Source organism: Oncorhynchus keta, chromosome 1 (assembly GCF_023373465.1).
Source record: "Oncorhynchus keta strain PuntledgeMale-10-30-2019 chromosome 1, Oket_V2, whole genome shotgun sequence".
Classification (NCBI taxonomy): Eukaryota; Metazoa; Chordata; class Actinopteri; order Salmoniformes; family Salmonidae; genus Oncorhynchus; species Oncorhynchus keta.
The window spans coordinates 96,101,641-96,125,854 of NC_068421.1; the positions used below are offsets into that span (position 1 = coordinate 96,101,641).

General features: G+C 48.6%; 1 protein-coding gene and 1 long non-coding RNA gene across 6 annotated transcripts in view; both read right to left on the minus strand.

Moving 5' to 3' along the window:
* Positions 1-1,247: 1,247 nt before the first annotated feature.
* Positions 1,248-24,214, minus strand: part of LOC118387411 (protein Jade-3-like) — a 53,071-nt gene continuing 30,104 nt past the window's right edge. The window contains exons 8-12 of the mRNA XM_052525609.1: positions 23,969-24,136; positions 11,151-11,267; positions 9,059-9,595; positions 5,009-5,126; positions 1,248-2,868 (exon numbers count right to left, since the gene is read on the minus strand). Of these exons, the coding sequence (XP_052381569.1) occupies positions 1,994-2,868; positions 5,009-5,126; positions 9,059-9,595; positions 11,151-11,267; positions 23,969-24,136 (1,815 nt within the window). The 3' untranslated portion in view covers positions 1,248-1,993. The remainder of the gene's footprint in view (positions 2,869-5,008; positions 5,127-9,058; positions 9,596-11,150; positions 11,268-23,968; positions 24,137-24,214) is intronic.
* On the minus strand, positions 5,490-7,499 carry LOC127908693 (uncharacterized). 5 transcript variants are annotated; one of them, XR_008068087.1, is made up of 5 exons: positions 7,405-7,473; positions 6,926-6,988; positions 6,626-6,809; positions 5,918-6,022; positions 5,490-5,617 (listed from the first exon to the last, which is right to left on the minus strand). It is a non-coding gene; the product is annotated as an uncharacterized LOC127908693 (long non-coding RNA). The 5 variants fall into 5 exon arrangements; XR_008068085.1 differs by lacking the exon at positions 7,405-7,473 and adding an exon at positions 7,100-7,168; XR_008068086.1 differs by lacking the exons at positions 6,626-6,809; positions 7,405-7,473 and adding an exon at positions 7,100-7,168 and having other exon boundaries at positions 6,868-6,988.

The window sequence follows — 24,214 nt, forward strand, 5'->3', positions numbered from 1 at the left end:
AGGTTTAGCCTGTAGATAGTGGTTATATTTGTTTAACTCTGTTTAGGAGGCAGACAACACAGCGTAGGTTTAGCCTGTAGGTAGTGGTTATATTAGTTTAACTCTGTTTAGGAGGCAGACAACACAGCGTAGGTTTAGCCTGTAGGTAGTGGTTATATTAGTTTAACTCTGTTTAGGAGGCAGACAACAGCGTAGGTTTAGCCTGTAGGTAGTGGTTATATTAGTTTAACTCTGATTAGGAGGCAGACAACAGCGTAGGTTTAGCCTGTAGGTAGTGGTTATATATGTTTAACTCTGTTTAGGAGGCAGACAACAGTGTAGGTTTAGCCTGTAGATAGTGGTTATATTAGTTTAACTCTGATTAGGAGGCAGACAACACAGTGTAGGTTTAGCCTGTAGGTAGTGGTTATATTTGTTTAACTCTGTTTAGGAGGCAGACAACAGTGTAGGTTTAGCCTGTAGATAGTGGTTATATTTGTTTAACTCTGTTTAGGAGGCAGACAACACAGCGTAGGTTTAGCCTGTAGGTAGTGGTTATATTTGTTTAACTCTGATTAGGAGGCAGACAACACAGCATAGGTTTAGCCTGTAGGTAGTGGTTATATTTGTTTAACTCTGATTAGGAGGCAGACAACACAGCATAGGTTTAGCCTGTAGGTAGTGGTTATATTTGTTTAACTCTGTTTAGGAGGCAGACAACACAGCATAGGTTTAGCCTGTAGGTAGTGGTTATATTTGTTTAACTCTGTTTAGGAGGCAGACAACACAGCGTAGGTTTAGCCTGTAGGTAGTGGTTATATTAGTTTAACTCTGTTTAGGAGGCAGACAACACAGCGTAGGTTTAGCCTGTAGGTAGTGGTTATATTAGTTTAACTCTGATTAGGAGGCAGACAACACAGTGTAGGTTTAGCCTGTAGGTAGTGGTTATATTAGTTTAACTCTGATTAGGAGGCAGACAACACAGCGTAGGTTTAGCCTGTAGGTAGTGGTTATATTAGTTTAACTCTGATTAGGAGGCAGACAACACAGCGTAGGTTTAGCCTGTAGGTAGTGGTTATATTAGTTTAACTCTGATTAGGAGGCAGACAACAGCGTAGGTTTAGCCTGTAGGTAGCGGTTATATTTGTTGTTTTGTTTTCTTTCAGGCTCACAGTGCGACCGAAACAAGGTTCTGTATGAATATGTATACTGTTAAACCCCTAACAGATACAGAAAAACATTTCTAAGCAAAACAGAGAAGACAGAAATAAACAGACAAGTGGTTTAATCTCAGAAGATGGTACAACACTGCTCCGCTCACAGTGAGCATGGAGAGAGATCGAGGATCCGTAACAGGAGGACAAACGTCACAGTCCCATTGAGGTGATGATCTGGACCCCCACCATGCATCAGTCCTCCTGTCTGTATGTGTCCCAGTTGACCAATAGATAGATGCTCCAGCCAGTGTAGGTGGCCCTGGTCCCAGTTGACCAATAGATCGATGCTCCAGCCAGTGTAGGGGGCCCTGGTCCCAGTTGACCAATAGATCAATGCTCCAGCCAGTGTAAGGGGGCCCTGGTCCCAGTTGACCATTAGATCGATGCTCCAGCCAGTGTAGGGGGCCCTGGTCCCAGTTGACCAATAGATAGATGCCCCAGCCAGTGTAGGGGGCCCTGGTCCCAGTTGACCAATAGATAGATGCCCCAGCCAGTGTATGGGGCCCAGGTCCCAGTTGACCATTAGATAGATGCCCCAGCCAGTGTAGGGGGCCCTGGTCCCAGTTGACCAATAGATAGATGCCCCAGTCAGTGTCGGGGGCCAACGTCCCAGTTGACCAATAGATAGATAGTTGCCCCAGCCAGTGTAGGGGGCCCTGGTCCCAGTTGACCAATAGATGGCTGCGATTGGCCCCTGCTGCTCTATGGCTGGTCAGGGCTCCAGTAGTCAGAGAGGGAATGACAGAGCGGTGACAGAACTGGGGCCAGTGTCTACAGTAGGTGAGGGGTCAGGGATGTCACCTCTGTGCTGAGGTTCTACTGGACCCCCCCAGGCCCTGCTTCCCTCTGCTGTTCCCCCTGCTGTAGTCTCCTCCTGCCTGGCCCCCCGAGTCACCCCTACCCTGCCTCCACCTCTGACCTTGAGCCTCTGGCTCCGAGTCACTGAGCTCCAGGTCAGGGCAGTATCCATCCGTCTCCTGGTTGGGTGGTGGTCTGGTACCACTGGCTCCTTGGGGGCCTCCAGGAGCTGGTTTGGCCCAGGGTCTGTCCTGGGCTGATCTGGTACCACAGAGTCCCTGGGGGCCTCCAGGAGCTGGTTTGGCCCAGGGCCGGTCCTGGGCTGATCTGGAGCCTTTACCCCCCTGAGACACCTTGTCCCCCCGCAGGTCCTCCGTGGTCCGCACCAAACTGACCGTCGCCTCCTTGAATGACCGGCTGAAGTGCTCCATGGTTGACCTCCTGAAGCTGGCTGACTGGCTGCCCTTGCCCCCTGACCCCTCACCAGCTTCCTGTTCATTGGGGGTCTGACAGGCGGTGTCCTTCTGGGTCACGCCCACCATCTTCTCCATCACACCGTTGGATTTGGGGATGTGGCCCGTTCCGTCTGGGTCCAGTTGGAGCACCAGTTGTTTACCCGTTAAGGTTTTACCCGTTAAGGTTTTGCCAGTCAGGGGCTTTCCAGTAGATTTGATAGGCAGGGCTGAGCCTCTGGACATGCTGTTGGTCAGTGCTGGTCCAGTGGTGGTACTGCTCTCTCTAAATGACTGACCTGAGGTAGAGGTTGACAGTAGACTGCCATTGGAGCGCTCCTCTCTCCTGCCTCGCCCATGGAGCTGAGGCTTCCCTCCTCCTTTACCCAACCCTCCCCCCTTACCCTTTCCCAGCCCCCCTCCTTCCTTACCCAGTCCCCCTCCCTCCTTACCCAGCCCCCTCCCTCCTTACCCAGCCCCCCACCCTCCTTCCCCAGCCCCCCACCCTCCTTCCCCAGCCCCCCACCCTCCTTCCCCAGCCCCCTCCCTCCTTCCCCAGCCCCCACCCTCCTTCCCCAGCCCCCTCCCTCCTTCCCCAGCCCCCACCCTTCCCCTCCCTCCCCCCCCGTCGGTGAACGTTTCCACTGTTATCTGGACACAGGGGGCCGTTGACTGAGCCCGGTCTTCCCTACCCCGACACTTTGGGCATCTTCCGTCAGGGTGATTCTGGGAGGACGAACAACATGCTTCCACCGGCAGACCTGAGACAAACACCATGAGGGCCAATCAGAATGATGGGTTAGTCCCCAACTCCTCCCACACCCTAGGATAGAACATTAACCTGGAGAGACAAACACCATGAGGGCCAATCAGAATGATGGGTTAGTCCCCAACTCCTCCCACACCCTAGGATAGAACATTAACCTGGAGACAAACACCATGAGTCCCAACTCCACCCTAGGATAGAACATTAACCTGGAGACAAACACCATGAGTCCCAACTCCACCCTCGGATAGAACATTAACCTGGAGAGACAAACACCATGAGGGCCAATCAGAATGATGGGTTAGTCCCTAGGATAGAACATTAACCTGGAGACAAAGACCATGAGTCCCACTCCACCCTAGGATAGAACATTAACCTGAGTCCCAACCCACCCTAGGATAGAGAGACAAACACCATAGAACAGAGACCAATCAGAATGATGGGTTAACCCAAAACTGAGTCCCAACTCACCCTAGGATAGAACATTAACCTGAGAGACAAACACCATGATGGTCCCAACTCCACCCTCGGATAGAACATTAACCTGGAGACAAAGACAAACACCATGATGAACATTAACCTGGAGAGACAAACACCATGAGTCCCAACTCCACCTGATAGAACATTAACCTGGAGAGACAAACACCATTAGTCCCCAGACTCCTCCCACCATAGGATAGAACATTAACCTGGAGAGAAAAACATGAGGACCTAGGATAGAACATTAACCTGGGAGACAAACACCATGAGTCCCAACTCCACCCTAGGATAGAACATTAACCTGGAGAGACAAACACCATGAGTCCCAAACCCTCAGAACATTAACCTGATGGGTTCGGATAGAACAGTAACCCCAACTCCTAGAACATTAACCTGGAGAGACAAACACCATGAGTCCCAACTCCACCCTAGGATAGAACATTAACCTGGAGACAAAGACCATGAGTCCCAACTCCACCCTAGGATAGAACATTAACCTGGAGAGACAAACACCATGAGTCCCAACTCCACCCTAGGATAGAACATTAACCTGGAGACAAACACCATGAGTCCCAACTCCACCCTCGGATAGAACATTAACCTGGAGAGACAAACACCATGAGGGCCAATCAGAATGATGGGTTAGTCCCCAACTCCTCCCACACCCTAGGATAGAACATTAACCTGGAGAGAAAAGACCATGAGGGCCAATCAGAATGATGGGTTAGTCCCCAACTCCTCCCACACCCTAGGATAGAACATTAACCTGGAGAGAAAAGACCATGAGGGCCAATCAGAATGATGGGTTAGTCCCCAACTCCTCCCACACCCTAGGATAGAACATTAACCTGGAGAGAAAAGACCATGAGGACCAATCAGAATGATGGGTTAGTCCCCAACTCCTCCCACACCCTAGGATAGAACATTAACCTGGAGAGAAGAGCGTCTGCTAAATGACTTAAATGTAATGTAATGTAAAAGACCATGAGGGCCAATCAGAATGATGGGTTAGTCCCCAACTCCTCCCACACCCTAGGATAAAACATTAACCTGGAGAGACAAACACCATGAGGGCCAATCAGAATGATGGGTTAGTCCCCAACTCCTCCCACACCCTAGGATAGAACATTAACCTGGAGAGAAAAGACGATGAGGGCCAATCAGAATGATGGGTTAGTCCCCAACTCCTCCCACACCCTAGGATAGAACATTAACCTGGAGACAAACACCATGAGTCCCAACTCCACCCTAGGATAGAACATTAACCTGTTCCTCTTCTGGACAGAGGACACACAGACACACAACCAGTATCTTACCAGCGGAGATCTCCTGGTTGTGCAGTTTGACGTGGAGGTTGAAGATCTGCTCCTGGGCCTTGCTCTGAGACAGTTTCAGCTTCTCCCTCCGACTCACCATGTAACACAGGTTCCTCACCTGTAGGGGACACAACATGGCCGTCAAGAGAGCAGACATTGACCCAACACGGTAGAGAAGGCTATGTTCTAAATCAGGGGTGGGCAAACTTTTTGGCTCAGGGGTCAGTTCGGGATTTTGAAATTCAACGGAGATCCGTAGTTTGCCCGGCCCATTTCTAGACAGACATTTAAATACCTGGAAGGATCCTCAGTAACTAGAATATAATAGACCGGTCCTATACCTGGCACAGAAAACGTGTACCTGGAGCTAACCTAGAAACCATATGGATGAGCTTCATTACATCTCTCCAACCCTGTACCTGGAGCTAACCTAGAAACCATATGGATGAGCCTCATTACATTATATCTCTCCAACCCTGTACCTGGTGCTAACCTAGAAACCATATGGATGAGCTTCATTACATCTCTCCAACCCTGTACCTGGAGCTAACCTAGAAACCATATGGATGAGCTTCATTATATCTCTCCAACCCTGTACCTGGAGCTAACCTAGAAACCATATGGATGAGCTTCATTACATCTCTCCAACCCTGTACCTCGAGCTAACCTACAAACCATATGGATGAGCTTCATTACATCTCTCCAACCCTGTACCTGGAGCTAACCTAGAAACCATATGGATGAGCTTCATTACATCTCTCCAACCCTGTACCTGGAGCTAAGCTAGAAACCATATGGATGAGCTTCATTACATTATATCTCTCCAACCCTGTACCTGGAGCTAACCTAGAAACCATATGGATGAGCCTCATTTCATTATATCTCTCCAACCCTGTACCTCGAGCTAACCTAGAAACCATATGGATGAGCTTCATTACATCTCTCCAACCCTGTACCTCGAGCTAACCTAGAAACCATATGGATGAGCTTCATTATATCTCTCCAACCCTGTACCTGGAGCTAACCTAGAAACCATATGGATGAGCCTCATTACATTATATCTCTCCAACCCTGTACCTGGAGCTAACCTAGAAACCATATGGATGAGCTTCATTACATCTCTCCAACCCTGTACCTGGAGCTAACCTAGAATCCATATGGATGAGCTTCATTATATCTCTCCAACCCTGTACCTGGAGCTAACCTAGAATCCATATGGATGAGCTTCATTACATTACATCTCTCCAACCCTGTACCTGGAGCTAACCTAGAAACCATATGGATGAGCTTCATTACATTATATCATTTACATTTACATTTAAACCATTTGCAGACGCTCTTATCCAGAGCGACTCTCTCCAACCCTGTACCTGGAGCTAACCTAGAAACCATATGGATGAGCCTCATTACATTATATCTCTCCAACCCTGTACCTGGAGCTAACCTAGAAACCATATGGATGAGCCTCATTACATTATATCTCTCCAACCCTGTACCTGGAGCTAACCTAGAAACCATATGGATGAGCCTCATTACATTATACCTCTCCAACCCTGTACCTGGAGCTAACCTAGAAACCATATGGATGAGCTTCATTATATCTCCCCAACCCTGTACCTGGAGCTAACCTAGAAACCATATGGATGAGCTTCATTACATCTCTCCAACCCTGTACCTGGAGCTAACCTAGAAACCATATGGATGAGCTTCATTACATTATATCTCTCCAACCCTGTACCTGGAGCTAACCTAGAAACCATATGGATGAGCCTCATTACATTATATCTCTCCAACCCTGTACCTGGAGCTAACCTAGAAACCATATGGATGAGCTTCATTACATCTCTCCAACCCTGTACCTGGAGCTAACCTAGAAACCATATGGATGAGCTTCATTACATCTCTCCAACCCTGTACCTGGAGCTAACCTAGAAACCATATGGATGAGCTTCATTACATTACATCTCTCCAACCCTGTACCTGGAGCTAACCTAGAAACCATATGGATGAGCCTCATTACATTATATCATTTACATTTACATTTAAGTCATTTAGCAGACCTTATCCAGAGGACTCTCTCCAACCCTGTACCTGGAGCTAACCTAGAAACCATATGGATGAGCCTCATTACATTATATCTCTCCAACCCTGTACCTGGAGCTAACCTAGAAACCATATGGATGAGCCTCATTACATTATATCTCTCCAACCCTGTATCTGGAGCTAACCTAGAAACCATATGGATGAGCTTCATTACATCTCTCCAACCCTGTACCTGGAGCTAACCTAGAAACCATATGGATGAGCTTCATTACATCTCTCCAACCCTGTACCTGGAGCTAACCTAGAAACCATATGGATGAGCTTCATTACATTATATCTCTCCAACCCTGTACCTGGAGCTAACCTAGAAACCATATGGATGAGCCTCATTACATTATATCTCTCCAACCCTGTACCTGGAGCTAACCTAGAAACCATATGGATGAGCTTCATTTACATCTCTCCAACCCTGTACCTGGAGCTAACCTAGAAACCATATGGATGAGCTTCATTTACATCTCTCCAACCCTGTACCTGGAGCTAACCTAGAAACCATATGGATGAGCTTCATTACATCTCTCCAACCCTGTACCTGGAGCTAACCTAGAAACCATATGGATGAGCTTCATTACATTATATCTCTCCAACCCTGTACCTGGAGCTAACCTAGAAACCATATGGATGAGCTTCATTTACATCTCTCCAACCCTGTACCTGGAGCTAACCTAGAAACCGTATGGATGAGCTTCATTACATCTCTCCAACCCTGTACCTGGAGCTAACCTAGAAACCATATGGATGAGCTTCATTACATCTCTCCAACCCTGTACCTGGAGCTAACCTAGAAACCGTATGGATGAGCTTCATTACATCTCTCCAACCCTGTACCTGGAGCTAACCTAGGAACCATATGGATGAGCTTCATTACATCTCTCCAACCCTGTACCTGGAGATAACCTAGAAACCATATGGATGAGCTTCATTTACATCTCTCCAACCCTGTACCTGGAGCTAACCTAGAAACCATATGGATGAGCTTCATTACATCTCTCCAACCCTGTACCTGGAGCTAACCTAGAAACCATATGGATGAGCTTCATTTACATCTCTCCAACCCTGTACCTGGAGCTAACCTAGAAACCATATGGATGAGCTTCATTACATCTCTCCAACCCTGTACCTGGAGCTAAGCTAGAAACCATATGGATGAGCTTCATTACATCTCTCCAACCCTGTACCTGGAGCTAACCTAGAAACCATATGGATGAGCTTCATTACATTATATCTCTCCAACCCTGTACCTGGAGCTAACCTAGAAACCATATGGATGAGCCTCATTGGAGTTCAAACCTACAGGAGGGTCTCTCTCCGGGAACAGGGTTAGTGTGACAGCCTACAGGAGGGTATCTCTCCAGGAACAGGGTTGGAGTTAAAACCTACAGGAGGGTATCTCTCCAGGAACAGGGTTGGAGTTAAAACCTACAGGAGGGTTTCTCTCCAGGAACAGGGTTGGAGTTAAAACCTACAGGAGGGTATCTCTCCAGGAACAGGGTTGGAGTTAAAACCTACAGGAGGGTATCTCTCCAGGAACAGGGTTGGAGTTAAAACCTACAGGAGGGTTTCTCTCCAGGAACAGGGTTAGAGTGACAGCCTACAGGAGGGTATCTCTCCAGGAACAGGGTTGGAGTTAAAACCTACAGGAGGGTATCTCTCCAGGAACAGGGTTGGAGTTAAAACCTACAGGAGGGTCTCTCTCCAGGAACAAGGTTGACGAGCCCTGCCATAATATAATCAACCAGTCACACACTAAGTCCTGTCTGAGGTGCATGATCATCCTCATTCGTGTGTGGCCGCTGTCTGCTAATATTTTGGTTTTAAATATCTAACTGATAAGTAATACTAACCCTCTCCAAGTCCTGTCTGAGGTGCATGATCATCCTCATCCGTGTGTGGATGCTGTCTGCTAATATTTTGGTTTTAAATATCTAACTGATAAGTAATACTAACCCTCTCCAAGTCCTGTCTGAGGTGCATGAACATCCTCATCCGTGTGTGGATGCTGTCTTCATGAGGCAACAGCAGCAGGTTACCCTCCTCCTCACTAGGGGGCAGCAGAGCACGGTTGAAGTTGCTCTTCCTCTTCAGTTTCCAGTACTGGTAGATGAAGTCCAGCAGACTGGGAGGGAGGCCCAGGTTCAGGGCCAGCTCCTCAGGGTGAATCAGAGTAGAAAACTCCTCCTCTAGTTCAAGTAACCTCTGGGCCCTCAGGCCCCCCCTCTCTGGGTCTACGGGGGGTTTGGGCCGGGCCGGACTGAGACCGGAGCCTGGCTCCCCTGCCTTGGACTGCTTGTTGTGGGCTGGTTGACAGGGGCTGAGGCCGGGGGCTGGTGGGTCGGAGGAGGCCTGGTTCTTGGGCTTGCTGTGCTTCAGGCAGTAGGACCTGAACTTCACCTCATCTCCTTCATCCAGGACAGTCTTCATCTCCAGGCTGTGCTCAAAGGCACACGTCACATGGAACGGGATGGTGCAGTTCTTCACTGAGCACTGAGGGATGAGACCCAAAACAACAGAATATACACATCATTAACTAAATCAGAATAATATAAACATATTACTCCAAGACACACGTCACATGGAACAGGATGCTGCAGTTCTTCACTCAGCCCTCTGGGGGATGGAGGAGGATAAGGAGAGTTGAACTCTGGGGGATGGAGGAGGATAAGGAGAGTTGAACTCTGGGGGATGGAGGAGGACAAGGAGAGTTGAACTCTGGGGGATGGAGGAGGACAAGGAGAGTTGAACTCTGGGGGATGGAGGAGGACAAGGAGAGTTGAACTCTGGGGGATGGAGGAGGACAAGGAGAGTTGAACTCTGGGGGATGGAGGAGGACAAGGAGAGTTGAACTCTGGGGGATGGAGGAGGACAAGGAGAGTTGAACTCTGGGGGATGGAGGAGGACAAGGAGAGTTGAACTCTGGGGGATGGAGGAGGACAAGGAGAGTTGAACTCTGGGGGATGGAGGAGGACAAGGAGAGTTGAACTCTGGGGGATGGAGGAGGATAAGGAGAGTTCATTGACTGAGCCTGATACACAACTAATACAAACATTTTACTAGCTGCCCTCCAGGTAGACAGCGGGCCCGCCCTGCCCTCCAGGTAGACAGCGGGCCCGCCCTGCCCTCCAGGTAGACAGCGGGCCCGCCCTGCCCTCCAGGTAGACAGCGGGCCCGCCCTGCCCTCCAGGTAGACAGCGGGCCCGCCCTGCCCTCCAGGTAGACAGCGGGCCCGCCCTGCCCTCCAGGTAGACAGCGGGCCCGCCCTGCCCTCCAGGTAGACAGCGGGCCCGCCCTGCCCTCCAGGTAGACAGCGGGCCCGCCCTGCCCTCCAGGTAGACAGCGGGCCCGCCCTGCCCTCCAGGTAGACAGCGGGCCCGCCCTGCCCTCCAGGTAGACAGCGGGCCCGCCCTGCCCTCCAGGTAGACAGCGGGCCCGCCCTGCCCTCCAGGTAGACAACGGGCCCTGCCCTCCACGTAGACAGCGGGCCCTGCCCTCCAGGTAGACAGCGGGCCCGCCCTGCCCTCCAGGTAGACAGCGGGCCCTACCCTCCACGTAGACAGCAGGCCCTACCCTCCACGTAGACAGCAGGCCCTACCCTCCACATAGACAGCGGGCCCTACCCTCCACATAGACAGCGGGCCCTACCCTCCACATAGACAGCGGGCCCTACCCTCCACATAGACAGCGGGCCCTACCCTCCACATAGACAGCGGGCCCTACCCTCCACATAGACAGCGGGCCCTACCCTCCACATAGACAGCGGGCCCTACCCTCCACATAGACAGCGGGCCCTACCCTCCACATAGACAGCAGGCCCTACCCTCCACATAGACAGCAGGCCCTACCCTCCACATAGACAGCAGGCCCTACCCTCCACATAGACAGCAGGCCCTACCCTCCACATAGACAGCGGGCCCTACCCTCCACATAGACAGCAGGCCCTACCCTCCACATAGACAGCGGGCCCTACCCTCCACATAGACAGCGGGCCCTACCCTCCACATAGACAGCAGGCACTACCCTCCACATAGACAGCATTACTCACCTGTATACAGGCACCAGTCTTCAGTTTACAGAGGCTGCAGATGAGAGACCAGCGGGAGGGGGGGATGTGAGACACTTTGGTGATGGGCTCCATCCTCTCTGGACACGCTATGCTCACCTAGAGACATGAAGAACACACTGTCAGCACGCTATGCTCACCTAGAGACATGAAGAACACACTGTCAACACGCTATGCTCATCTAGAGACATGAAGAACACACTGTCAACACGCTATGCTCACCTAGAGACATGAAGAACACACTGTCAACACGCTATGATCATCTAGAGACATGAAGAACACACTGTCAACACGCTATGATCATCTAGAGACATGAAGAACACACTGTCAACACGCTATGCTCACCTAGAGACATGAAGAACACACTGTCAACACGCTATGCTCACCTAGAGACATGAAGAACACACTGTCAACACGCTATGCTCACCTAGAGACATGAAGAACACACTGTCAACACGCTATGCTCACCTAGAGACATGAACACACTGTCAACACGCTATGCTCACCTAGAGACATGAAGAACACACTGTCAACACGCTATGCTCACCTAGAGACATGAAGAACACACTGTCAACACGCTATGCTCACCTAGAGACATGAAGAACACACTGTCAACACGCTATGCTCACCTAGAGACATGAAGAACACACTGTCAACACGCTATGCTCACCTAGAGACATGAAGAACACACTGTCAACACGCTATGCTCACCTAGAGACATGAAGAACACACTGTCAACACGCTATGCTCACCTAGAGACATGAAGAACACACTGTCAACACGCTATGCTCACCTAGAGACATGAAGAACACACTATCAACACGCTATGCTCACCTAGAGACATGAAGAACACACTGTCAACACGCTATGCTCACCTAGAGACATGAAGAACACACTGTCAACACGCTATGCTCACCTAGAGACATGAAGAACACACTGTCAACACGCTATGCTCACCTAGAGACACGAAGAACACACTGTCAACACGCTACGCTCACCTAGAGACATGAAGAACACACTGTCAACACGCTATGCTCACCTAGAGACATGAAGAACACACTGTCAACACGCTATGCTCACCTAGAGACATGAAGAACACACTGTCAACACGCTATGCTCACCTAGAGACATGAAGAACACACTGTCAACACGCTATGCTCACCTAGAGACATGAAGAACACACTGTCAACACGCTATGCTCACCTAGAGACATGAACACACTGTCAACACGCTATGCTCACCTAGAGACATGAACACACTGTCAACACGCTATGCTCACCTAGAGACATGAAGAACACACTGTCAACACGCTATGCTCACCTAGAGACATGAAGAACACACTGTCAACACGCTATGCTCACCTAGAGACATGAAGAACACACTGTCAACACGCTATGCTCACCTAGAGACATAGAACACACTGTCAACACGCTATGCTCACCTAGAGACATGAAGAACACACTGTCAACACGCTATGCTCACCTAGAGACATGAACACACTGTCAACACGCTATGCTCACCTAGAGACATGAACACACTGTCAACACGCTATGCTCACCTAGAGACATGAAGAACACACTGTCAACACGCTATGCTCACCTAGAGACATGAAGAACACACTGTCAACACGCTATGCTCACCTAGAGACATGAACACACTGTCAACACGCTATGCTCACCTAGAGACATGAAGAACACACTGTCAACACGCTATGCTCACCTAGAGACATGAAGAACACACTGTCAACACGCTATGCTCACCTAGAGACATGAAGAACACACTGTCAACACGCTATGCTCACCTAGAGACATGAAGAACACACTGTCAACACGCTATGCTCACCTAGAGACATGAAGAACACACTGTCAACACGCTATGCTCACCTAGAGACATGAAGAACACACTGTCAACACGCTATGCTCACCTAGAGACATGAACACACTGTCAACACGCTATGCTCACCTAGAGACATGAAGAACACACTGTCAGCACGCTATGCTCACCTAGAGACATGAAGAACACACTGTCAACACGCTATGCTCACCTAGAGACATGAAGAACACACTGTCAACACGCTATGCTCACCTAGAGACATGAAGAACACACTGTCAACACGCTATGCTCACCTAGAGACATGAAGAACACACTGTCAACACGCTATGCTCACCTAGAGACATGAAGAACACACTGTCAACACGCTATGCTCACCTAGAGACATGAAGAACACACTGTCAACACGCTATGCTCACCTAGAGACATGAAGAACACACTGTCAACACGCTATGCTCACCTAGAGACATGAAGAACACACTGTCAACACGCTATGCTCACCTAGAGACACGAAGAACACACTGTCAACACGCTATGCTCACCTAGAGACATGAAGAACACACTGTCAACACGCTATGCTCACCTAGAGACATGAAGAACACACTGTCAACACGCTATGCTCACCTAGAGACATGAACACACTGTCAACACGCTATGCTCACCTAGAGACATGAAGAACACACTGTCAGCACGCTATGCTCACCTAGAGACATGAAGAACACACTGTCAACACGCTATGCTCACCTAGAGACATGAAGAACACACTGTCAGCACGCTATGCTCACCTAGAGACATGAAGAACACACTGTCAACACGCTATCCTCACCTAGAGACATGAAGAACACACTGTCAGATGTACTGTTCTGGCCATTCTTCACCGTGTGGTAATAAATAATATAATAATAAATAAAACGTTTTATTGGAGCTGAAGGACCCTTCATTTGGGCTAACCCTATGGGCTCTGAGTAAACCTCAGGGACCCTTCATTTGGGCTAACCCTATGGGCTCTGAGTAAACCTCAGGGACCCGTCATTTGGGCTAACCCTATGGGCTCTGAGTAAACCTCAGGGACCCTTCATTTGGGCTAACCCTATGGGCTCTGAGTAAACCTCAGGGACCCTTCATTTGGGCTAACCCTATGGGCTCTGAGTAAACCTCAGGGACCCTTCATTTGGGCTAACCCTATGGGCTCTGAGTAAACCTCAGGGACCCTTCATTTGGGCTAACCCTATGGGCTCTGAGTAAACCTCAGGGACCCTTCATTTGGGCTAACCCTATGGGCTCTGAGCAAACCTCAGGGACCCTTCATTTGGGCTAACCCTATGGGCTCTGAGCAAACCTCAGGGACCCTTCATTTGGGCTAACCCTATGGAAAATGCTGTTATCGAGGTCATTTCCTTAGATGAGGTCAGAGGTCACCATGTGGGAGAGGTGTGAGCTCAGGATGACAGTTTCCCCACTAGTAATTACCAGTTGGAGGGGCGTCAGTCGTATGTGGTATTTCCCCACTTCCATCCTGGTTACGAACGCAGCATGACACTGCTTCCTGTGCCAGCTTCCCACTTCCATCCTGGTTACGAACGCAGCATGACACTGCTTCCTGTGCCAGCTCCCCACTTCCATCCTGGTTACGAACGCAGCATGACACTGCTTCCTGTGCCAGCTCCCCACTTCCATCCTGGTTACGAACGCAGCATGACACTGCTTCCTGTGCCAGCTTCCCACTTCCATCCTGGTTACGAACGCAGCATGACACTGCTTCCTGTGCCAGCTCCCCACTTCCATCCTGGTTACGAACGCAGCATGACACTGCTTCCTGTGCCAGCTCCCCACTTCCATCCTGGTTACGAACGCAGCATGACACTGCTTCCTGTGCCAGCTCCCCACTTCCATCCTGGTTACGAACGCAGCATGACACTGCTTCCTGTGCCAGCTTCCCACTTCCATCCTGGTTACGAACGCAGCATGACACTGCTTCCTGTGCCAGCTCCCCACTTCCATCCTGGTTACGAACGCAGCATGACACTGCTTCCTGTGCCAGCTCCCCACTTCCATCCTGGTTACGAACGCAGCATGACACTGCTTCCTGTGCCAGCTTCCCACTTCCATCCTGGTTACGAACGCAGCATGACACTGCTTCCTGTGCCAGCTTCCCACTTGTGACTCTCTTAAAGGGGGCGTATCTGTAGGGCATTACATCCCCCACTCAAATAACATCTCATTCTATTGGTCACATACACAAATTTAGCAAAATGCTTGTGTTCCCAGCTCCAACAGTGCAGTAGTATCTAACTAAATGCTTGTGTTTCTAGCTCCAACAGTGCAGTAGTATCTAACTAAATGCTTGTGTTCCTAGCTCCAACAGTGCAGTAGTATCTAACTAAATGCTTGTGTTCCTAGCTCCAACAGTGCAGTAGTATCTAACTAAATGCTTGTGTTCCTAGCTCCAACAGTGCAGTAGTATCTAACTAAATGCTTGTGTTCCTAGCTCCAACAGTGCAGTAGTATCTAACTAAATGCTTGTGTTCCTAGCTCCAACAGTGCAGTACTATCTAACTAAATGCTTGTGTTCCTAGCTCCAACAGTGCAGTAGTATCTAACTAAATGCTTGTGTTCCTAGCTCCAACAGTGCAGTAGTATCTAACTAAATGCTTGTGTTCCTAGCTCCAACAGTGCAGTAGTATCTAACTAAATGCTTGTGTTCCTAGCTCCAACAGTGCAGTAGTATCTAACTAAATGCTTGTGTTCCTAGCTCCAACAGTGCAGTAGTATCTAACTAAATGCTTGTGTTCCTAGCTCCAACAGTGCAGTAGTATCTAACTAAATGCTTGTGTTCCTAGCTCCAACAGTGCAGTAGTATCTAACTAAATGCTTGTGTTCCTAGCTCCAACAGTGCAGTAGTATCTAACTAAATGCTTGTGTTCCTAGCTCCAACAGTGCAGTAGTATCTAACTAAATGCTTGTGTTCCTAGCTCCAACAGTGCAGTAGTATCTAACTAAATGCTTGTGTTCCTAGCTCCAACAGTGCAGTAGTATCTAACTAAATGCTTGTGTTCCTAGCTCCAACAGTGCAGTAGTATCTAACAATTCACAACAATACGCACATTTAAAAGTAAAAGAACGGAATTAAGAAATATATAAATATTAAGACGAGCAAAGTAGGAGTGGCATTGACTAAAATAAAGTATATACATATGAAATGAGTAAAGCAGTATGTAAACATTATTAAAGTGGCATGTGATTCCATGTCTATGTATATGGGGCAGCAGAGACTAATATGCAGGTTTGAGTAACCAGTGTAGCTGGCTGGTGATGGCTATTTAACAATCGGATGAACTTGAGATAGAAGCTGTTTTTCAGTCTCTCGGTCCCAGCTTTGATGCAGCTGCACTGACCTCGCCTTCTGGATGATAGCGGGGTGAACAGGCAGTGGCTCGGGTGGTTGTCCTTGAACTTTTTGCCTTTCTGTGACAACGGGTGCTGTCCTGTAGGACTGTAGGTGTCCTGTAGGGCAGGCAGTGATACAGCCTGACAGGAAGTCCTCAATTGTGCATCTGAGTGTTTTGGTGACAAGCCAATTTCTTCAGCCTCCTGAGGTTGAAGAAGCACTGTTGCGCCTTCTTCACCACACAGTCTGTGTGGGTGGACCAATTCAGTTTGTCCGTGATGTGTACGCCGAGGAACTTCAAACTTTCCACCTTCTCCACTGTTGTCCCATCGATGTGGATAGAGGGTTGTTCCCTCTGCTGTCTCCTGAAGTCCACGATCATCCTCTTTGTTTTGTTGACGTTGAGTGTGAGGTTACTTTCCTGACACCACACTCCGAGAGGCCTCACCTCCTCCCTGTAAGCAGTCTCGTCATTGTTGGTAATCAGGCCTACTACTGTTGTGTCACCTGCAAACTTGGTGATTGAATTGGAGGCGTGCGTGGCCACGCAGTCATGGGTGAACAGGGAATACAGGAGAGGTCTGAGAACACACTCTTGTGGGGCCCCAGTGTTGATTGGCGTAGTAGTGGTGTTGTTTCCTTCCTTCACCACCTGTGGGCGGCCCATCAGGAAGTCCAGGACCCAGTTGTACAGGGCAGGGTTGAGACCGAGGGCACCAAGCTTAATGATGAGCTTGGAGGGTACTATGGTGTTGAAGGCTGAGCTAGTGTCAATGAACAGCATTTTCACATAGATATCCTTCTTGTCTATAGCGATGGCGATTGCGTCGTCTGTGGATCTATTAGGAATGTAAGCAAATTGAAGTGGGGGGTCTAGGATTTCAGGTAGGAGAGGTGATATGATCCTTAACTAGTCTCTCAAAGCACTTCATGATAACAGAAGTGAGTGCTACGGGGCGATAGTCAGTTCAGTTACCTTTGCCTTCTTGGGTACAGGAACAATGATGGACTTCTTGAAGCATGTGGGGCCAGCAGACTTGGGATAGGGAGAGATTGAATATGTCTGTAAACACTCCAGCCAGCTGGTCTGTGCATGCTCCGAGGACGTGACTAGGGATGCCTTCTGGGCCAGCAGTCTTGCGAGGGTTAACACGCTTAAATGTGAAGGTGTTCAGCTTGTCCAGAGCAAGACGTCAGTGGCACTGTGTTATCCTCAAAGCGAGAGAAGAAGGTGTTTAGCTTGTCCGGGAGCAAGACGGTGTTTGAGACGTGGCTGGTTTTCCCATTGTAATCCGTGATTTTCTGTAGACTGTGCAATATAAGTCTCGTGACGGAGTCGTTAAATTGCGACTCCACCTTGTCTCTGTACTGACGTTTAGCCTGTTTGAGGGAATAGGGTCTCCTTACGGAGGGAATAACAACACTGTATTCAACCATATTCCCAGTCACCTTGCCGTGGTTAAATATGGTGGTTCGCGCATTCAGTTTTGCACGAATGCTGCCATCTATCCACAGTTTCTCGTTTGAGTAGGTTTTAATAGTCACAGTGGGTACAACATCTCCTATACACTTCCTGATAAACTCAGTCACTTCCTAAAGAACTCCGTTACCGCATCTGTGTATTTGTCAATGTTATTCTCGGAGGCTACCCGGAACATATTCCAGTCCGCGTGATCAAAACAATCTTGAAGCGTGGATTCTGATTGGTCAGACCAGCATTGAATAGGCCTTAGCACAGGTACTTCCTGTTTGAGTTTCTGCCTATAGGAAGGGAGGAGCAGAGTGGAGTGGTGATCTGATTTGCCAAAGAGAGGGCCTTTAAGCCATCTAGGAAGGGGGAGTAACAATGATCAAGAGTTTTTGATGCAGTAAGACAGGCAGTGTGTTGATAGAACTTTGGTAGCTTTTTCCTCAAATTTTCTTTGTTAAAATCCCCAGCTAAAATAAATGCAGCCGCAGGATATATGGTTTTGAGTTTGCATAAAGTCCAGGTTAGTTATTTGAGGGCCGTCGTGGTATCTGCTTGAGGGGAATATACACGGCTGTGACTATAACCAAAGAGAATTCTCTTGGGAGGTACTACAGTCATGAAACATACACCACCCGCCTTTCTTCTTCCTGGAGAGTTCTTTATTCCTGTTTGCGCGATGTACTGAGAACCCAGCTGGCTGTATGGACAGTATATCCGGAGAGAGCCATGATTCCGTGAAACAAAGCATGTTACAGTCCCGGATGCCTTTCTAGTTTGAGTTTATTTTATTTTTACAGGGACAGTGCACATTAATCAACGTTTCAGTAAAGGGCAGGTTATTAAAAACAATTCCAATAGAGACTATCATTGAGCACACGCAGAGCAACATAGGACTAGCAAAACTTAGCATACAGACAGAGCAACATAGAACAAAAAGCAACAAGACAGAAGAAGGAGATCCTCTCCCTGAGCTCGTCTACTTTACTATCCAGAGACTAAACATTAGCGAGTAATATACTCGGAAGCGGTGGGTGGTGTGCACGCCTCCTGAGCCGGACTACAAGTCCGAATACCTCTTCTCCACCGGTGCAGTCTTCGAGCAGCATCTGGGATAAGTTCAGTTGGGAGTTCTAACAAAGGATACAATTCGGAGAAGTCGTATTTTTCCTGGTGAGTTATCACCGCTCTGATATCCCAAAGTTATTTCCGTCTGTATGTCATAACAAAAAAAACATTCTGGGCTAATAATGTATGAAATAACACACAAAAAAAAACGAATTAGTGCATAGTTGCTTAGGAGCTGTCATATCTTAGGAGTTAGTAGCAGAGCTGCCATATCTTAGGAGCTAGTAGCAGAGCTGCCATATCTTAGGAGCTAGTAGCAGAGCTGCCATATCTTAGGAGCTAGTAGCAGAGCTGTCATGTCTTAGGAGCTAGTAGCAGAGCTGCCATATCTTAGGAGCTAGTAGCAGAGCTGTCATGTCTTAGGAGCTAGTAGCAGAGCTGTCATATCTGTCATGTCTTAGGAGCTAGTAGCAGAGCTTCCATATCTGTCATGTCTTAGGAGCTAGTAGCAGAGCTGTCATATCTGTCATGTCTTAGGAGCTAGTAGCAGAGCTGCCATGTCTTAGGAGCTAGTAGCAGAGCTGCCATATCTTAGGAGCTAGTAGCAGAGCTGTCATGTCTTAGGAGCTAGTAGCAGAGCTGCCATGTCTTAGGAGCTAGTAGCAGAGCTGTCATGTCTTAGGAGCTAGTAGCAGAGCTGCCATATCTGTCATATCTTAGGAGCTAGTAGCAGAGCTGTCATGTCTGCCATGTCTTAGGAGCTAGTAGCAGAGCTGTCATATCTGTCATGTCTTAGGAGCTAGTAGCAGAGCTGTCATGTCTTAGGAGCTAGTAGCAGAGCTGTCATGTCTTAGGAGCTAGTAGCAGAGCTACCATATCTGTCATATCTTAGGAGCTAGTAGCAGAGCTGTCATGTCTGCCATGTCTTAGGAGCTAGTAGCAGAGCTGTCATATCTGTCATGTCTTAGGAGCTAGTAGCAGAGCTGTCATATCTGTCATGTCTTAGGAGCTAGTAGCAGAGCTGCCATATCTGTCATGTCTTAGGAGCTAGTAGCAGAGCTGCCATATCTTAGGAGCTAGTAGCAGAGCTGCCATGTCTTAGGAGCTAGTAGCAGAGCTGTCATATCTGTCATGTCTTAGGAGCTAGTAGCAGAGCTGCCATGTCTTAGGAGCTAGTAGCAGAGCTGTCATATCTGTCATGTCTTAGGAGCTAGTAGCAGAGCTGTCATGTCTTAGGAGCTAGTAGCAGAGCTGTCATATCTTAGGAGCTAGTAGCAGAGCTGTCATGTCTTAGGAGCTAGTAGCAGAGCAGAGCTGCCATGTCTTAGGAGCTAGTAGCAGAGCTGCCATGTCTTAGGAGCTAGTAGCAGAGCTGCCATATCTTAGGAGCTAGTAGCAGAGCTGCCATATCTGTCATGTCTTAGGAGCTAGTAGCAGAGCTGCCATATCTTAGGAGCTAGTAGCAGAGCTGTCATATCTTAGGAGCTAGTAGCAGAGCTGCCATATCTGTCATGTCTTAGGAGCTAGTAGCAGAGCTGCCATATCTGCCATATCTTAGGAGCTAGTAGCAGAGCTGCCATATCTTAGGAGCTAGTAGCAGAGCTGCCATGTCTTAGGAGCTAGTAGCAGAGCTGTCATATCTTAGGAGCTAGTAGCAGAGCTGTCATATCTTAGGAGCTAGTAGCCGAGCTGCCATATCTTAGGAGCTAGTAGCAGAGCTGTCATATCTGTCATATCTTAGGAGCTAGTAGCAGAGCTGCCATATCTTAGGAGCTAGTAGCAGAGCTGCCATATCTGTCATGTCTTAGGAGCTAGTAGCAGAGCTGCCATATCTGTCATGTCTTAGGAGCTAGTAGCAGAGCTGCCATGTCTTAGGAGCTAGTAGCAGAGCTGCCATGTCTTAGGAGCTAGTAGCAGAGCTGTCATATCTGCCATGTCTTAGGAGCTAGTAGCAGAGCTGCCATGTCTTAGGAGCTAGTAGCAGAGCTGCCATATCTGCCATGTCTTAGGAGCTAGTAGCAGAGCTGCCATGTCTTAGGAGCTAGTAGCAAAGCTGTCATATCTGCCATGTCTTAGGAGCTAGTAGCAGAGCTGCCATGTCTTAGGAGCTAGTAGCAGAGCTGCCATGTCTTAGGAGCTAGTAGCAGAGCTGTCATGTCTTAGGAGCTAGTAGCAGAGCTGTCATGTCTTAGGAGCTAGTAGCAGAGCTGTCATGTCTTAGGAGCTAGTAGCAGAGCTGTCATATCTGCCATGTCTTAGGAGCTAGTAGCAGAGCTGCCATGTCTCAGGAGCTAGTAGCAGAGCTGTCATATCTGCCATGTCTTAGGAGCTAGTAGCAGAGCTGCCATGTCTTAGGAGCTAGTAGCAGAGCTGTCATGTCTTAGGAGCTAGTAGCAGAGCTGCCATGTCTTAGGAGCTAGTAGCAGAGCTGTCATATCTGCCATGTCTTAGGAGCTAGTAGCAGAGCTGCCATGTCTTAGGAGCTAGTAGCAGAGCTGTCATGTCTTAGGAGCTAGTAGCAGAGCTGCCATATCTTAGGAGCTAGTAGCAGAGCTTCCATGTCTTAGGAGCTAGTAGCAGAGCTTCCATGTCTTAGGAGCTAGTAGCAGATCTTCCATGTCTTAGGAGCTAGTAGCAGAGCTGTCATATCTTAGGAGCTAGTAGCAGAGCTGTCATGTCTTAGGAGCTAGTAGCAGAGCTGCCATGTCTGTCGGCGCCATCTTGACAATCCGGGGTCATATGATGGCTGTCATTGTTACGTGCAACACAGGGTGCATGGACCAATTCAATGGAAACTTTGGCTTGTTTATATAGAGGATACCACACCGGTTTGGCTTGTTTATATAGAGGATACCACACCGGTTTGGCTTGTTTATATAGAGAGGATACCACACCGGTTTGGCTTGTTTATATAGAGAGGATACCACACCGGTTTGGTTTGTTTATATAGAGGATACCACACCGGTTTGGCTTGTTTATATAGAGAGGATACCACACCGGTTTGGCTTGTTTATATAGAGAGGATACCACACCGGTTTGGCTTGTTTATATAGAGACGATACCACACCGGTTTGGCTTGTTTATATAGAGAGGATACCACACCGGTTTGGCTTGTTTATATAGAGGATACCACACCGGTTTGGCTTGTTTATATAGAGAGGATACCACACCGGTTTGGCTTGTTTATATAGAGGATACCACACCGGTTTGGCTTGTTTATATAGAGAGGATACCACACCGGTTTGGCTTGTTTATATAGAGAGGATACCACACCGGTTTGGCTTGTTTATATAGAGAGGATACCACACCGGTTTGGCTTGTTTATATAGAGAGGATACCACACCGGTTTGGCTTGTTTATATAGAGGATACCACACCGGTTTGGCTTGTTTATATAGAGAGGATACCACACCGGTTTGGCTTGTTTATATAGAGAGGATACCACACCGGTTTGGTTTGTTTATATAGAGGATACCACACCGGTTTGCTGAAATGGGTGCAAGAGGGAAGTTTATAATGTGGCTTGAGCACTTTATCAGGGTGCTGAAACCCCTTATTCTCAACCACTGAGAATTGGTTTATAGCTGCGGATATGCGCCCAAAGACTAAACATAGCCTACCTATCACTCTTGTAATGTATTTGTCCCGGTCAGAATCAGCTGCCAAGGACAGCTTGAATGCTGAGGGGAGATGCTGTTGTTCCTTTGGCTTTTAGCTCCGGTCTACTGACGTGTCAACATGTTGAAGGTGTTCACGTTTTGTCTATCACCGCTGTAATCTACTGGGAACCCAAATTGTACTGTGAGACGCCTAAGACAGCGCTACAGGGAGACAGGACGGACATCTGATCGTCCTCAGTGGCAGACCACGTGTAACAACACCTGCACAGGATCGGTACATCCGAACATCACATCTGCGGGACAGGTACAGCATGGCAACAACTGCCACAATCCCTCCATCAGTGCTCAGACTGTCTGCAATAATAGGCTGCTAGAGGCTGGACTGAGGGCTTGTAGGCCTGTTGTAAGGCAGGTCCTTACCAGACATCACCGGCAACAACGTCGCCTATGGGCCCAACCCACCGTCGCTTCGCAGGACCAGACAGGACTGGCAAAAAGTGCTCTTCACTGACGAGTTGCGGTTGTCTCACATTGGATGATGGTCAGATTCGCGTTTATCATCGAAGGAATGAGCGTTACACCGAGGCCTGTACTCTGGAGTGCGATCGATTTGGAGGTGGAGGGTCTGTCATGGTCTGGGGCGGTGTGTCACAGTATCATCAGACTGAGCTTGTTGTCATTGCAGGCAATCTCAACGCTGTGCTTTACAGGGAAGACATCCTCCTCCCTCATGCGGTACTCTTCCTGCAGGCTCATCCTGACATGACCCTCCAGCATGACAATGCCACCAGCCAAACTGCTCGTTCTGAGCGTAATTTCCTGCAAGACAGGAATGTCAGTGTTCTGCCATTCCCCCCAGAAGTGTCCGGGAACTTGCAGGTGCCTTGGTAGAAGAGTGAGGTTTATTTTTTTTAACATCTCACAGCAAGAACTAGCAAATCTGGTGCAGTCCATGAGGAGGAGATGCACTGGGGCGGCAGGGTAGCCTAGTGGTTAGAGCGTTGGACTAGTAACCGAAAGGTTGCAAGTTCGAACCCCCGCGCTGACAAGGTACAAATCTGTTGTTCTACCCCTGAACAGGCAGTTAACCCACTGTTCCTAGGCCGTCATTGAAAATAAGAATTTGTTCTTAACTGACTTGCCTAGTTAAATAAAGGTAAAATAAAAAAACTGCAGTACTTAATGCAGCTGGTGGCCACACCAGATACTGACCGTTACTTTTTGACCCCCCTTTGTTCAGGGACACATTATTCCATTTCTGTTAGTCACATGTCTGTGGAACTTGTTCAGTTCATGTCTCAGTTGTTGAATCTTATGTTCATACAAATATTTACACTGAAAATAAACGCAGTTGAAAGTGAGAGGACGTTTCTTGTTTTGCTGAGTTTATAAAGGCAATTGGGTGTAATTCGGAAGTCATCCTTTACCTCAGGGATCCACAGGGCACAGCTGACGTGTGCCCACTTGGTGCCCGCCCGCGTAGCCTTCATCGCCCCTCCCTTGATGGGGCACAGCTGACACTGGGGGTCGATGCCCAAGACACACGTCCTGCACAGCCAGTTACCATCTGGTACCTTCACTATACCATAACACGCCTGGGTAGGGGGGCAGGGGAGAGAGAGAGAGAGTTAGGACTACACATGGTATCTTCACTATACCATAACACGCCGGGG